This window comes from Diceros bicornis, chromosome 30 (genome assembly GCF_020826845.1).
Source record: "Diceros bicornis minor isolate mBicDic1 chromosome 30, mDicBic1.mat.cur, whole genome shotgun sequence".
Classification (NCBI taxonomy): domain Eukaryota; kingdom Metazoa; phylum Chordata; class Mammalia; order Perissodactyla; family Rhinocerotidae; genus Diceros; species Diceros bicornis.
Window position 1 is genome coordinate 10,730,492 of NC_080769.1, and position 16,512 is coordinate 10,747,003.

Here is a 16,512-nt window from a genome sequence, read left to right on the forward strand (position 1 = left end):
TGTTCATTGAACTCTCAAGCCCACACAACTCTAAATAATCTGCCTGTGCCCTGCAACCTCTCAGTTTGCTGGTCCCAGTACAGTTGGATCTGTGTGTGTGTCTTCTCTTCCTAGAGTTATTGTATGCATCCAGGGGTCCATGCCTAACTCTGTCTTCCTGCCAGTCCTGAGAACAGGCCCGGAGCCTTCACCACTCATCAGCCATGGGAAGAGTGATGGATCCTCCGTCGTTTGTCATGCCCATGCACAGAGGCAGCACAGTCGAGTGAGTGCCCTTGGAGATACTGGACACAGGAAAGGCTGTGAGGCTGTGAGAGCATTGTTTCTTTATCATCAGGACAGTTATAGTAGCCAGATGGGAGGGCACCAATACGCAGTTTCAGCTCAGAGGCCTATGAAGTTCTCGGTTCTGGTGGGGATCTGTGAACTCTCATTCAGAGTTCTGCTTACGTCCCACACTGCTTCTAGCTCCCATACACATCTATCTAACTGGAGCAGGAAATGAGCCCCTCTACAGTGTCCCGTAAGCACTCCAAAATGATACATGAAGTTGATGATGAAGATGAGTGGAGAGTGATGCCAGATGACACTGTACATTATATCATGAAGCTTTATTACAGGTTCTCAAGTGCTAGGCTCTGAAATAAGTGCTCTATGTAGCTGGTTTCTTTTCATCTGCATAGTCACCCCTAAGTTATATGCACAGGTTGTCGTTCCTTTACAGATGAGGAAAGGATTCTAGACTTTCAGTGTAACTTGATCTGGGATAGAATGAGATGAAGCCAGGTTTCAATGAAACAGTCTGACTCCAGACACAGGGCTCCCGGCCAGAATTCTGCCAACCCAACCAGCCGTGTCCTTTCCTTGGTCGTTTCATGCAGACACCCTCTGCTCACTGTGCTCCTCTCCTTGGAGGTTACTGGTGGACCACAGTGGAGAGCAGTGGGTGGCACTTGCTGCATCAACTATAGGAAGGATGGCTGAGATGACAGGCAGGGATCACAGAAAGAGCTGGCTCGTGACAATTTAGGGCAGGTCTGTCTCTTGCTTCTGCTCCTGGATTTTGCCTCAGCTATCTACTTCCTCTTGCATTCTTGTAATTTAGCACTTCTCCATTATCAAAGGGAGACAGGACATCAAGTGTCTCAGATCCATCCATACTCAGGAAACAGGAAGCTATTAAAAGATGTACAATAGATTTGTCACTGGTTAAGACCTGTGGATCTCTGCTTTAAACATTCTGAATTTTAACAGAGTGAAGACATTAACTGCATGTGCTACAAAGACCTATAACATAATTTTAAGTCCTATCTCCTCTACTTTTTATCTAGTGACATACAGCAAGTTCTTAGTATCTCTGAGCCTCAACATTGTCATCTGAGTTGGTTCCTATTTGATAGCACTCCACTGAGTAAGGACTAAATAGATAATGTACTATATATGAGATTAAAAATGTGGTGGATACACATGACGGGAAAATTTAGACATTATTATTATTAATAGTATTGATAACACTAAGGTTCATTCATACAATTTGACCAAAATATTTGGTGATTGGATGGTTTGATTTTCAAAGGATACCTGATAGAATATTTTATTTTTGTCCCTATATAAGTAGATATTGAGTACTTGGAAGGAAATGACTGAGTCACATTCACCTCTGGTTCCCCATATATTACATCGTCTTTGGCACAGAGTAGGCAACAACAACAAACAAACCTCCCCCCCCAAAATATGCTATATATTGAGTAGACTCTTTTTTATTTAGAGAAACATAGCATAGACATTATAGCTCTTACAACTGAAGCTTTCTGGCCTGTGCCTTCATCCACTTCAGGGGTGTCCCAGAGGAAGATAAGATAAAATAGTACTTCTTTTGTGTATGTCATAGACATTCAATAAGAGCTATTATTTTCCATTTAATAGCATCTACAACATTCAATTATTCAAAAACTGTCATAATCATTTTCATAAATATGAAAAAAAAGAGGCAAAATGAGACCAGGAAAGTACATTTTGTTGTGTGTGCTGAGACATATTTTAGGATTTTTAGTGCCCTGAGATCAGAAGCCTTTAGATTCTCTGCCATATAATCAAAGGTTATTAAAACTGTCTTAGGGTTGCATTTCATCAATAAACCCACTGTTTCTGTAGTGATTCCAATTCCCGCTACAAAACAATAACCAAATATTTCTTAAGTTCCCCCTCCCTTGGATTCCACACATCTCTAGAGATGGCTATTGTTCTCTTCATTTCCAGATCAGGAACACCAGGACACAGAGTTGAAGGATTTACACACACTTCTGTGAATTAAGGTGATGAACCAGTGGTTTTAGGGGTACTTACAGCACTAATATGGTGGATTATAGGATTTTCTATTAATAATAATCTACTTTACAGCCAAAATTGAAAATCTAAAATGTGGAAATATTATTCCCCATCTAAGATGTGAATTTTCCTATGGAGTGATCATGGAATGACTCTCATGGAATCACTACCATGGAAATATCAAGTTAGATACTTGAGAATATATCTGATTCTATACCTTAATAATAGTATGTAGTTGATAGCAACTGATTTTTCTATTGGGAAAACAAGTGTAGGCAATAAATAGTAAATTAACTGACATTTTTACAGCAAAAACAACTGCCCTCCATGCACATATCATGTGGAAATTCTCACTTGTATGAAATCTATGAGGCAAAAGAATTTTCATAGGATTGTTGAAATAAGGAATTGATAAATAAAATGAATTTCATTCCTCGGTAATTCTGTGTCATTTAAAGTATTATATCTAGTATTAAACATGATGATGTAGTAAATAAGAGACGTTTAGATGCAATATGTGTAGTAATATGCTATTTAGATAAATTTTCAAGGAAAACTTTTACAAATACATAAATAAATGCTAACATTATGGAAACAATGACATGAAAATATACATGCAAAATTAGTGACAGTGGTTGTTTTGGGGGACAGGTGTTCAGAGCAATGGAATCATGCAGGGATTTAAATAAAACTCAGTTTTATCTGTAGTATTTCAAATATTTCAAACTCTATAAAACATCAGTTAATTTTATTAATATTATTATATGTAATTATATATATTTAATAATATTATTAAATGTTTATGTTTTTAATATAGATGTTAGGTATAAATTATAGTAATAATAGGTAATACTAACTGAACATTTTCTCAGTGCCTGGCAATATTCTAACGCGTTGTTCTTGACCCTGGCTGTGTGTTAGGATCACTAAGAACCACGTGTATAGAGATCATTATTTAATTGGTTCTAGTCTGTGGCCAGGGCAGTGGTATATTTTATAATATTCATAGGAAATACAATAACCAACTGGGATTGAGAACCATGGGTCTGAACACTTTATGTTTAATTTAATTTAATTTCTTAAAACAGCCCTACGTGGTAAGTTCAATCATTTTCTCCATTTTACTGAAATGAAAACTTTCCAGGTGTTTGATATATCCATCTCTGTCCTTTTCTCTTTTGCATTTTCCCCAAATTAACTCATAGTGTGACCTGTCAAGGAAAATGAAGATTAGGGTTGCCTTTAGGGAGTTGATTTAAGGAGAACTGTCTTTAAAGAGACTTGATTTAAGGGCAAATTGGTTTATGGAGAATCCTCCCTGTTTCAGTACAGATTGAAGTGAAGTAGGTATAAAAAGGCTGGGCTTCAGACGTGCTTTTGGGAACTCCCATGGTGCTAAACTTCTCAAATGTAAATAAAAGAGATGGATTTGAGGAAGACATAGCATTCCCAAATGTTTAGGATAAAAAAATAAATGTAAGCACTTTTACCAAGCCACTATAAAATGGAGACCAAAAAAACAAAGAGGAGTGTCAAACATCAGATGTTTCCCTAAGGTTATGGATTTGGTATATAATCCTGAATAAGATGAGAAATTGAAAGAAACTGTTTTTTTAAAAGTTAATTATTGTTGAGTGATTGAGAAGTGCACTGTACACTAATGCCATCTATGGGGTCAATGATGCTGTATGATTTTGTTCATTTACCAAAATATATTTATCAAAATTTGAAGTCTACCAGCCAAAGGTGAGAGTTATATTTGAAAAGATTTTTTCCCCAGTTTTATTGAGATATGATTGACATAGAGCACTGTGTAAGGTACAGCATAATAACTTGACTTACGTATAGTGTGAAATGATTACCACAATATGTTTAGTTAACATCCACCATCTCATATAAAAAAAAAAAAAAGAAAAGAAAAATGAGTTTCTTTCCTTATGATGAGAACTTTTTGGATTGATGATGAATGGTGAAATGATGAATGATGAAATCCCAGACGATAACTGGCACATTAAATAAGACTCTCTGATTATGAATATTTGACTTTAATTTAGAATCCAGATATTGTAGTTTTAGCAATTATAAGGTTTATCAATATTCAAAACAAAAGAATTTCTTGCATTGTATCTGAAAAACATAAGACTACTTCTAAGTGTCCTTTAATTAGGTTAATTTTCTTTTCTTAGTGGGAGAAGAATGTTTCTTGTTCAGTAAATTTCTTTTGAAAAGTAGTCTGTATTTTATGGTGTTCATGGATTTCTTATCTCCAAATGTCCTTGTTCGTATAACATTCTTCAGGTGAGTGTCTCTAAAGTAAAGAGTGTATAGAAGGAGGTGAATAACACAGAAACCAATGACAAAACAGTTCTCAGAAAGTTGGATTTGAGACAATGAGAAATATTGTGAAGGTCCTGGGGTGTGTGACCATACAAGTTAGTTGCTTGAATCCAAAACATGGGCACAGTGCTGGGTGTTCATTTACTTGATTCCTTTTTTCCAACCCTCTCTTATTTTTCAAAGGTGTCCAAGCTACATAGAAACACAAAATTTTACATGTGTCTTAAAATTTTTCCTCATGGGACTCTCAGATGATCCAGAACTTCAGCCTTTGCTCTTTGGGCTGTTCCTGTCCATGTACCTGGTCACCACGTTGGGGAACCTGCTCATCATCCTGACCATCAGCTCTGACTCCCACCTCCACACCCCCATGTACTTCTTCCTCTCCAACCTGTCCTTGGCTGACGTTGGTTTCACCTCCACCACAATCCCCAAGATGATGGTGGACATCCAAACTCACAGCAGAGTCATCTCCTATGTGGGCTGCCTGACTCAGATGTCTATTGTTACTCTTTTTGGATGTTTGGACAGTCTACTCCTGACTGTGATGGCCTATGACCGGTTTGTGGCCATCTGTCACCCCTTGCACTACTCAGTCATCATGAACCCACACCTCAGTGGCCTGCTGGTTTTGGTGTCTTTTTTCATCAGTTTATTGTACTCTCATCTGCACAGTTTGATGGTGTCACAACTTATCTTCTTCATGGATGTGGAAATCCCTCATTTCTTCTGTGAGCCTTCTCAGTTATTCCACCTTGCCTGTTCTGACTCCTCCACCAATAACATATTAATCTATTTTCTTGGTGCTATCCTTGGTGGTGTTCCACTCACAGGAATCCTTTTCTCTTATACTCGAATTGTTTCCACCACTCTGAGAGTCTCATCAACAGGTGGGAAGTACAAAGCCTTCTCCACCTGTGGCTCTCATCTGTCAGTTGTTTGCTTATTTTATGGATCAGCCCTCGGGGTGTACCTCAGTTCTGCTGTTTCAAATTCCCCCAGGAAGAATGCTGTGGCCTCAGTGATGTACAACGTGGTCACCCCCATGCTGAACCCCTTCATCTATAGCCTGAGGAATAGAGACATCAAGAGGGCCATGCAGAAGCTCCTCAGAAGAACAGCCTAATCTTAATACCTATGCCTTCTTTTTCAATTGTGTAGGTTGGAAAATCATGCAAAACCAAACACCTGGAATTCAAAATCCTGCCCATTTGGTTTCATAATTTTTGTGTCTATTGTGCCTTTTGATCCCCTCAATCTTTCATATCTGAATATGCCTTCACTTGGTATATCTACAATGGGATTGAGGGAGTATTGTGAGTTCCTGTCCTCATTATAATCAGTGCATGATTGAATCATGTTACAGCTCTAGAGCCTTCTTTATTTCTCATCCCTCTCCCAAGAATCCTGGAGAAATGTGCAACCCTTTTCTTTTAAATAATTACAATCCTCAACCTTTTAAAAAATTCATGTCTGTTGTCCATGCAACTCTTGCGTCTTTCAGATCTGTCTATGCATGCTATGTGTAAGGATGCATGTAATTGGCCCTCAAATTTGGCTTCCTATAGGGGTCACCTGAGGATCTTTAAAAATATTGATGATTGCTTCTCACCACAGATTAAAATTGAATTGGACTGAGGTGTAGCCTTAGCATGAGAATTTGAAAATCATACCAATTGTTTATCATGTATAACCAAGGTCATGAACTACTGATCTACTCATATGTTTTGTTCACAGATGACTAGCATGTATGGATCTTCTACTGCTCATGAGCAGATACTGAAGTTCTCACTGTCCTCCTAGCTCACAAAAGGGATGATATGAAAAAGCTCATCCTCACAACAGGCACTGTGATTTTCCCCACCATTCTTGATATTTCTTTACATATATTCTCCTTCCATACCATGCAACTATTCATCTGTGTGGTTAAAAAGATATTTTCACCTTGCTGCAAACTCACCCTTATATACTTTACTTCAGCAGAGCATAGCTATTTGCTTTCACTAGTAATGGTATCTTTAGGACTTCATTTTGAAGCTATTCTTCCTTGTCTCTTGTCCTGACAAATCTGTCTTTGGGCTCTGATCTGCATCCACTGTATGAGTATCCATCTTTCCCTTAGGGATGTCACAGAGTTTCTGAGGCAGTGATCTAGGGCTCTCTGAAAAACTGTCTACCAACTAGTTTAATTTACTTGGCCTTTTGCCACTATGCCCAATCATCTACCAACTTCCCTGATCAGGAACTTTGATTCTTGAGAAGGGAATGCCTTTTACAGGGGATGAAGCCCTACCAGCCTATGAGAAGAGATACTTCCCACTAAAAATGACTAAATTAGTGTTTTGATCCCTCAGTTTTTGTGAGCTGATATGAGACAGTTTGGGTCTGGTCTACTCTGGAACAATGAACAGGCCGTGTCTCCATTTCTGAAAACCAAAGTAATGGGCAAAAGCCCTTGGAATTTGCCAAGGTAATTGTGATGGTTAACTACGTGTCAACTTGCCTGGGTTATGGTGCCTAGGTATTTGGTCAAACATTATTCTGGATGTTTCTGTGAAAGTGTTTTTTGGCTGAGATTAACATTTAGATCAGTGTACTTTGAGTAAAGCAGATGACTCTGTAATGTGGGTGGTCCTTCTCCAACCAGTTGAAGTCCTCAATAGAACAAAGACTGACCTACTGGAGGAAGAAGAAATCCTGCCAGTGGTCTGCCTGTGGACTTGAACTGCGACTCTTCTCTGAATCTTCACTCTTGCTGGCCTACCCTGCAAAATTTGGACTCATTAAGCCTCCACAATCACATGAGCAAATTTCTTAAAATAAATTTCTCTGTAAATAAAGAAATACATACCCTGTTGGTTCTGTTTCTCTGGAAATCCCTGACTAATACAGTAATGTCATCTCTGACATCTCACTTTTCCCCAGAGGTTGTGCTTGCTTTTTCCTTTTTAAACTTCAGCATTTAGAACAAGTGCTACTATTGATTAACACTATGAATGAGGGGGGAGACTCAATGGAAATATCCCCCAAAGAGCCACAGTAACTATCTAGTAGTGGTGCTACTATCCTTGATACGAGAGAGGCATCACAGATAATAGAGAGGGTATGTGATTTTAAGTCAAAACTCTACCTAGATCTCTGCAAAAATTTGAGATCTGTAGCAGCTGAGTGCACTCCAGATACCTCATCAGTGACAAGACACGTATGGAATAGAAGAAAACATTTGCAAACCATATGCCTGATAATGGTAAATTTCCAAAATATATAAGAAACTCCTACAAATCCATAGTTAAAAAACTAATAATCTGATTAAAAATTGGGTGAAGGATTTAGATAGAGATTTCTCCAGACATGACATACAAATGACTGACAGGTATACGAAAAGGTGCTCAAGATCACTATTCACCAGAGAAATGCAAATCAAAACCACACTGAGATCTCACTTCACTCCAGTCAAGATGGCTACTATATAAAAAACAAAAGACAATAAGTGTTGGCAAGGATGTGGAGAAATTGGAACTCTTGCATACTGTTGATATAAATAAAAAATGTGGCAGCCACTATGGAAAAAAGTATGGAGGTTTCTTAGAAAATTAAAAAAATAGAACTACTGCATTACCCAGCAATTCCATTTCTTGGTATTTACCCTCCAAAAATTGAAATCAAGATCTTAAAGATATAGTAGCACTCCTATGTTCATTGCAGCACTATTCACAACAGCCAAGATCTGGGAGCAATGTAAATATCCATTGAGAGATAAAGGGATAATGGAATACTCTTCACCCTGAAATGAGAAGGAAATCCTGCCATTTGCAACATCGTGGATGAACCTTAAGTATATTATGCTAAGTGAAATAAGCCAATCACAGAAAGACAAAAAATGCATGATTCCACTTGCATGATGTGTCTAAAATTTTTATATTCATGGACTCATAGGGTGGAATGGTGGCTGCCAGGGGCTGGTGGGAGGGGGAAATGGAGAGTTACTAACTAAAGGGCATAAAGTTTTAGTCAAGCAAGGTGAATAAGTTCTAGACATCTGCTGTACAACATCGTCCTGTTGTTAAAAATAACATATGAACACTTCAGAAACTGTTGAGAAGGTAGATCTTATATTAAGTGTTCTTTCCATAACAGTAAAAAAAGTGTTGTCCTTAGAGTTACGAATGTTAACTGGCAAAATGGAAATACTATCAGATTCTTGATATAGAAAAACTAATCTTCCCTAAATTACTTGGTCATTTGAATGCATTTGACAATGAATTCACATGTTGATGTATGTATTTAAAAAGTAAGTCTGAATTTCTTATTAAGGTGTATGAAACTTGAAAGTCAGAAAGAGGCGTACAGGAGAGATTCCTCCTGAGAAGTGGAAGTCCAAAGATCCTACAAAGGACATTTACTTTTCACAAGACCTGTTCTATTAATCTTAACAAATCCTCAGAGATTGAAATAACATGCACCAATTTGACTAATTATGAGCTCTGTGTATTGAACTCTCAAGCCCACACAGCTGTAAATAATCAGCCTGTGCCGTCTAACTTTTCAGTTTGCTGGTCTCAGTACAGTTGGATCTGTGTGTGTGTCTTCTCTTCCCAGGGTTATTGTATGCATCCAGGGGTCCGTGCCTGTCTCTGTCTTCCTGCCAGTCCTGAGAACCAAACCTGAGCCTTCATTGCTCACCAGGCATGGGAAGGACAATGGATCCTCATTCCTTTGTCACGTCCCAGCATTGAGGCAGTGCAGTCCAGTGAGTGCACTTGGAAATACTCGATACGGGAGAAACTGGGAGAGCATTGTTTCTTTATCATCAGGATAGGTAGGGCAGTTGTAGTAGCCAGATGGGAAGGCACCAATATGCAGTTTCAGCTCAGAGGCCTATGAAGTTAATGTCTTGGTTCTGATGGGGATCCAAGAACTCCCATTCAGAGTTCTGCTTCCACCCACATTGGTTCCAGCTCCCATTGGCATCTCTCTCACTGAGGCAGGGCATGAATTCCTCTAAAGTGCTCCCTAAGCACTTCAAAATGATCATGAAGGTGATGATGATGATGAGGGGGGGAATGATGCCACATGATGATATACATAATGTCAATATTTATTTAATATTCCCACTTGCTAGGATCTGAGCTATGTGCTCCATGTAACTTGCTTCTTTTCATCTTCATAGTCACCCCTAAGATATATATGCACACATTATAGTTGTTTTACAGATGAGGAAAGAATTATAGACTTTTAATGTAACTCGATCTGGGATAGACTGGGATGAACCCAGGTTTGAATCAAACAGTCTGACCCTAGACACAGGGCCACTGGCCAGAATTCTCCCCCTGACAGCCCAACAAGTCATATCCCTTCTCTGGTCATTTCACAAAGGCCCCTCTGTTCCCTGTGCTCCTCTCCTTGGAGGTTACTGGTGGACCACAGTGGAGAGCAGTGGGTGGCACTTGCTGTATCAACTATAGGAAGGATGGCTGAGATGACAGGCAGGCATCACAGAAAGAGCTGGCTCATGACAATTTAGGCCAGATCTCTTTCTTGTCGCTGCTCCTGTATCTTGCCTCAGCTGTCCACTTCCTCCTCCACGCTTGTAATTTAGCCCTTCTCTATTTCAAAGGGAGATGTAACACCAGTGTCTCGGTTCCATCTATATGTAGGAAACGAGAAATTGTTAAAAAATGTACAATAGATGTGTCATTGGTTAAGACCTATGTATCTCTGCCTTAAACTTTAGAAGTTAACTGCATGTGTTACAGAGATCCATAATGTAATTTTAAGTCCTACCTGCTCTACTTATTATCTAGTGACATGGAGCAAGTTCTTAGTATCTCTGAGCTCAACATTGTCATCTGAGTTGATTCCTAGTTGACAGCACTCCATTGAGTAAGGACAAAGTAGATAATGCATGCTACCTATATGGTTAAATAGTTGACGAACACTATATGGGCAAACTATTTAGATATTATTATAATTAATATTAATAACTCTAAGCTTAATTTATACACTTTGATCAAAATATCTTGTAATCTGACAGTTTGGTTTTCAATGGATACCTGAGAATGCATTTTATTTTTGTTCCTATACAAATAGATACTGAGCACTTGAAAGGAAATGACTAAGTCACATTTATTTCTAATTCCCTGGTGCTTATATCACCTTTGGAACAAAGCAGGCAGCAATAACAACAGAAAACCTCCAAATATGTTAAATGTTGAATAGACTCTTTTCTGCTTCAAGAAACAGAGCATAGTCAATATGGTTCACACACAGTGGTGCTTTGTTGCCTGTGCCTTCTTCCATTTCAAGGACTTCCCATAAGACAGGAGACAAGGTAAAGCAGCGCTTTTTGTGTGTATGTTGTAGATGTTCAATAGGATCTATTATTTTCCATTTAATAGCATCTATAGCTTTCAATTATTCAAAAAACATCACAGTGATTTTCATAAATATGAAGAAGAGGCAGAATGAGAAGGTACATTTTATTGTGTGGGATGAGACAGGTTTTTAGGATTTCTAGAGCCCTAAGACAGGACAGCCTTCAAATTCTCTGCTGTATAGTCAAATGAAAGGTTATTAAAACTTTCTTAGGATCTGTTTCATCAATCAATCCACTGTTTCGATAATGATTCAAATTCAGGTTACAAAACAATGACCAAATATTTATGAATTTCCACCTCTGTTGGATGCCACACATCTCTGGAGATGGCTGTTACTCTCTTAATTTCCAGATCAAGAATACCAGCACAGAGAGGTTGAGGGATTTACACACACTTCTGTGAATTAGGATAATGAACCATTGGTTTCAGGGGTACTTATGGCACTCATATGGTGGATTATAGGATTTTCTATATCATAATGGTAATGTACTTTACAGCCCAGTGTGAAAATCTGAAATATGGAAATATTATTCCCTATATAAGATGCAAATTTTCATATGAGGCTGTCATCAATGACTATTATTAGATACTTTAAAGTATTTCTGATTCTATACCTTAATAATAGCATCAGTTGATAACAACTGATTTTTCTATTGTAAAAACAAATGTAGACAATAAATAGTAAAATTTAACTGACATTGATTTTTACAACAAAAACAACTGTCCTCCGTGCACATGTCATATAGAAATTCTCACTTGTATGACATGGAGAGAGGCAAAAGAACTTTCATGTGATTGGTGAGTTAGGAATTGGTAAATAAAATGAAATTCATCCCTCAGGTAATACTACATATCAGTTCAAGTATTATATGTCATATTAAACACAACATTGTAGTAAACAAGAACATTTTAGATGCAATATGTGTGGTAATATGCTATTTAAGTAAATTTCCAAGAAAATCCTTAATAAATACACAAATAAATATGAACATGATGGAAACACTGACAAAAATATACCCACCAAATTAATGACAGTGGTTATTTTGGGGGGCAGGTGTACAGGGCAATGGAATCAAGCAGGAATTTAAAGAAAACAAATTTTATTGGTAATATTTCAAATCCCTATAAAATTTAAATTTAGAAGCAACTTTACTAAATGCTTGTGTTTTTAATTTAGACATTGGGTATTAATTATATTAATAATAGGTAATATTAACTGAACATTTTCTAAGTGCCTGGCAATATTCTAAGGCATTGTTCTTGATCCTGGCTTTACGTTGATACCATTAAGAACCGTGTGTGTAGAGATTATTATTTAGTTGGTTCTAGGCTGTGGCCAAGGCATTAGTATATTTTACAATATTCACAGGTAAATAAAATAATCAACTAGGATTGAGAACTATGGGCAGAGCACTTTATGTTCTATTTAATTTAATTTGTTAAAACAAGCCTGTAAGGTAAGTTCAATTATTATCTCCATTTTACCAATATGGAAACTCCCCAGGTGTTTGATATGTCCATCTCTGTTCTTTTTTCTTTTGCATTTTTCCCCAGATTAACTCTTAATGTGACCTGTCAAAGGCAATGAATGTCAGAGTTTCCTTCAGGGAGTTGACTTAAGGAAAATTGTATATAAGGAGAATTGATTTACATGAGAATTGATTTAAAGAGAAGCCTCTTTGTTTCAGTAATGATTGAAGTGAAGTAGGCATAAGAATTGTGGGTTTCAGACCTGGTTTGGGAACCTCCCATGGTCCTAAATTCTTCAATTGTAAATAAGAGAGTTGGATTTGATGGGGACACTGCACTTCAAATGTTTAGGATTAGAAATACATGTAAGCATTTTTGGATGTTTGGGTATTCTCCTCCTGACAGTGATGGCAATGACTGGTTCATGGCCATCTCTCAACCCCTGCACTATCAGTCATCATGAACTCATGCCTCTGTGGCTTGTCTGTTTTGGTGTCACTTTTAATTAGTCCTTTGCTCTCCCAGACACGCAATTTGATGTTGTTGCAACTTATCTACTTCAAAAAATGAGGAAGTTTCTCTTTCTTGTGTGAGTCTTCTCAGCTCCTCAGCCTTGCCTATGCTGACACCTCCACCAACAACATAGTCGTGTATTATGTTAGTGCCGTCACTTGTTTTCTTCCTACCTCAGGGATCTTTTTCTCTTACTACAAAATTGTTTCCTCCATTTGGACAGTCCCCTTATCAGGTGGGAAGCACAAAGCCTTCTCTACCTGTGGCTCTGACCTGTCTGTTGTTTGCTGGTGTATGAAACAGTCCTCAGGTTTTACCTCAGTTCTGCTGTCTCACTTTCTCCCAGGAAGGATGCAGTGGCCTCAGTGTTGTACACTGTAGTCACCCCCATGCTGAACTCTGTCGTCTACAGTCTGAGGAACAGAGACATCAAAAGAGCTCCATGCAGAGGCTCCTAAGCAAAACAATCTAATATCAGTACTTGTGTCATCCATTTGGAGTGAAAGTTGGGACATGCAGCAGAACTAAACATCTAGACCTAAAAATCCTACCTCTCTCATCACATAATTTTGTAGCTCTCATGGCTTTCACTTCTCTCCATTTTTAGTATCTGAATATTGCTTCTTTGGGTATGTCTTTATTGAGAGTGGGGACATATTATTGGATCCTTTGTATATCATAATCACTGCATGACTATATTCTGTTTATATCTATGGAGTTTTCTGTAGTCTATCATTGATGACCCAGGCAGAAAGATGAACAACTCTCTTTTTGTGTATTTAGAAGTTACATCTGTCCCACAGCTCTTGTATATTTTCCATGCAAATTTCTCATTTATAAAATCTGTTTTTGCAGGTTATGCATGAGGATGCATGTCGCTGGTTCTCAACCTTGGTTTTTATTGAAGTCATTTGGGAAGCTAATAATACAGATAACTGGGTCTCACCATCAGAGATTCTGATTTAATTGGACTGGATTGTGGCCTGAGCATGAGGATTTTTAAAAGCCCCCAGGTGGTTCTAGTGTGCAACCAACAGTGAGAACTACTGATCTAAGTGACATCATTCATTCAAAGATGACCTGTATGTCTTGGGTCCTAACTGCTCATGGGCAAATGTTGAAGATCCTGAAGAGATCAGAGCTCCAAAAGGGAAGATACAAAGAATCGACTGTAGCAATAGGCAACGTGTTTGCCCCCTTATTCCTGATATTGTTACTTTGCATATCTTCTCTCTCTGCACCATACAGCTGGGCGTATATGCTGGTTATGAAGCTATTGTCCCTCTGCTCCAAATGCACACTTCTATTCTTTGCTTTCTGGTGTGGGGTGGGGTCTTGAAATCACTGCTGTATTTTCCATCTTGTGTTCACTTTACGTACTTTCAATAGTGGTCAGTAAAAGTCACTATGCCCTAAAAGCTCAACTTTTCTCTTTACACCCCTCAAGCCCTTGGCATGGCAGATTCTTCCCTCACTTATAATTGCTGTATTACCACTTCATTCTTGTTTTGCCTTTCAGCCTTCAATAACTATTTAAATAATTCCTTATATTAAATTCTCCTCATTAAAATGACTAATTGGTTTCTCTTTTCTTGACTGGACCCTGATTGATATTGTAACCCAGGGTATAAAGCTATGTTGTGAGGTGTCTGCATTTGGAAGATTGCAAAATGTGCCCAGGTAAATGCTACGTCTTGGTCATGGGAGCACAACTGGAAAATATGTGGTGATATATTATTTCCAGTTGCTATGTGGCTCTAACGGTGCTTGAGGATTATTAAGCCGCTCAAGTCATCACAATAAATTTATCTTCTTTTACATTATTCTAGGATATCAAAGGACTGTGTTGCAGCAAAGTGGAGCTTGGAGCTCAGAGTTCTTGGAATAAATGAAGACTGTGTGGTGGACAGTACCTGAGATGCTCTATGTGTCTTAGCTTTGCCATTCTCTGGGTGTGGTGAAACTGAAGCAGATCCTTCGTGTAGGGCACAGAAAGGCTGGGGAATCTGGTCATTCACCTGTTCTCCCTTTCCCAGTGAGGTGAACTCTTGCTAGCCGGGAAGTTTCCTCTTGGTGCTGAGTAGTGCTGGGCTGGGGAATGGGCTGATGCAGGCAAAATGAAGTTGTTCTTCCTTCCCTTTTGTGCAGTTATTCTCATGTGTCTTGTTCCACTGTGTTGCCAAAGTTTTTTACCTGGACTCCTGAGCTATCTGAGAACTGGGTTTGTTCATCAATAGCTATCTCACTGTTGATCTTTGGGGGAGGGAAGAGGCTAGGGTCTCCTACTTCACCATCTTGGTTTCATCAAGTTTTCTTCATATCAGTTAATGACACACCAATCTCTGAATCCTCATCCAGAGACCTCTGATCCGGAAGGATGGCATGGGTAGAATGTAGAAAGTTGTAAAGGACTATCATTTTCATATAACTCACTTTATCCACTAGAAAAAACAGACAGGCCAAAAGCACATTTATTTAAACTTTAAGATCTGTGAACACAGAGTAATCTAAAGAAAACACATTGCAGAGCAAATGAGCTCTTCTTGATGAGCAGAAATCACAAGCCACTGAGAACATTTGTTGAATTTGGGCACAGAATTGTGGCAGCTTTGAATGATGTCAATGGAGGGACCCTGGTGATGGAACAGAAACCACGTTGGTATCTTCTGACTGTGTGTCCTGAAGGAAAATGTTGGGGTCTGCAGAAATAACAAATCAGAGGCAATTTCTACCCATGTACCTGTTCTGCAAGGAAATTTTGCTGATAGTATTGTCACATGATGGATTGAGGATTATTTTTGGGAAGCAGAGAGACAACTCCAGAGTCAGAGTGTCAACATCTTGATAGAGGGTGAAGCCTGCATGGTGGGCAGATTCTAACATGCTCCCAACAACCTCCGCCTTCTCTATTCATGCCATTGTAGAGACCCATTTCCTTGAATGTGTCCTGGGCCTAGTGACTTGCTTCCAACCAAGAGAACATGGCAAAGGCAATGACATGTTACTTCAGAGATTAGGGTACAAAAAATCTCTGGCTTTCATCTTCCTGGCAGTTGTTTCTCTGTCACTTGTCTGCTTGTTTTATTGGAAGCCACCTGCCATGGGTGAGCTTACCCAATGAGAGGCCCATGTAGCAGAGAACTGAGGAAGGCCCCTGGCCAACAGTCTGCAAGGAACTTCATCCTAAAAGCTATGTGAAAGGGCTTTGAAGTAGTTCTTTTCCCGTGTAAACCTTGCAATCCTACCTGACACCTTGATTGCAGTCTTGTTAGGTATCCTGGTTTATTTAAGACAAGTAGCAAACTATAGATAAATGTATAAAGTCAATAGTTTTCTAATATACCAACATACATCAATGAAAGAGAAAAATTAGAACTTGGGCTTTATTTATATAAGCAAAACCCTAAAAAAGGCAAATGGAAAGTTCCGTTTAGAGATAGAAATCTTAACTGAGAAGATGGAAATAGTTTCAGATTCTTATTATAGG

General features: G+C 38.5%; 1 protein-coding gene across 1 annotated transcript; it reads left to right on the forward strand.

The window, feature by feature from the left end:
* Positions 1-4,846: 4,846 nt before the first annotated feature.
* Positions 4,847-5,791, forward strand: LOC131394602 (olfactory receptor 7E178-like). The gene has a single exon (XM_058525991.1). It carries the CDS (start codon positions 4,904-4,906, stop codon positions 5,789-5,791), a length of 888 nt encoding a protein of 295 aa, XP_058381974.1. The 5' UTR covers positions 4,847-4,903.
* The last annotated feature ends 10,721 nt before the right edge of the window (positions 5,792-16,512 follow it).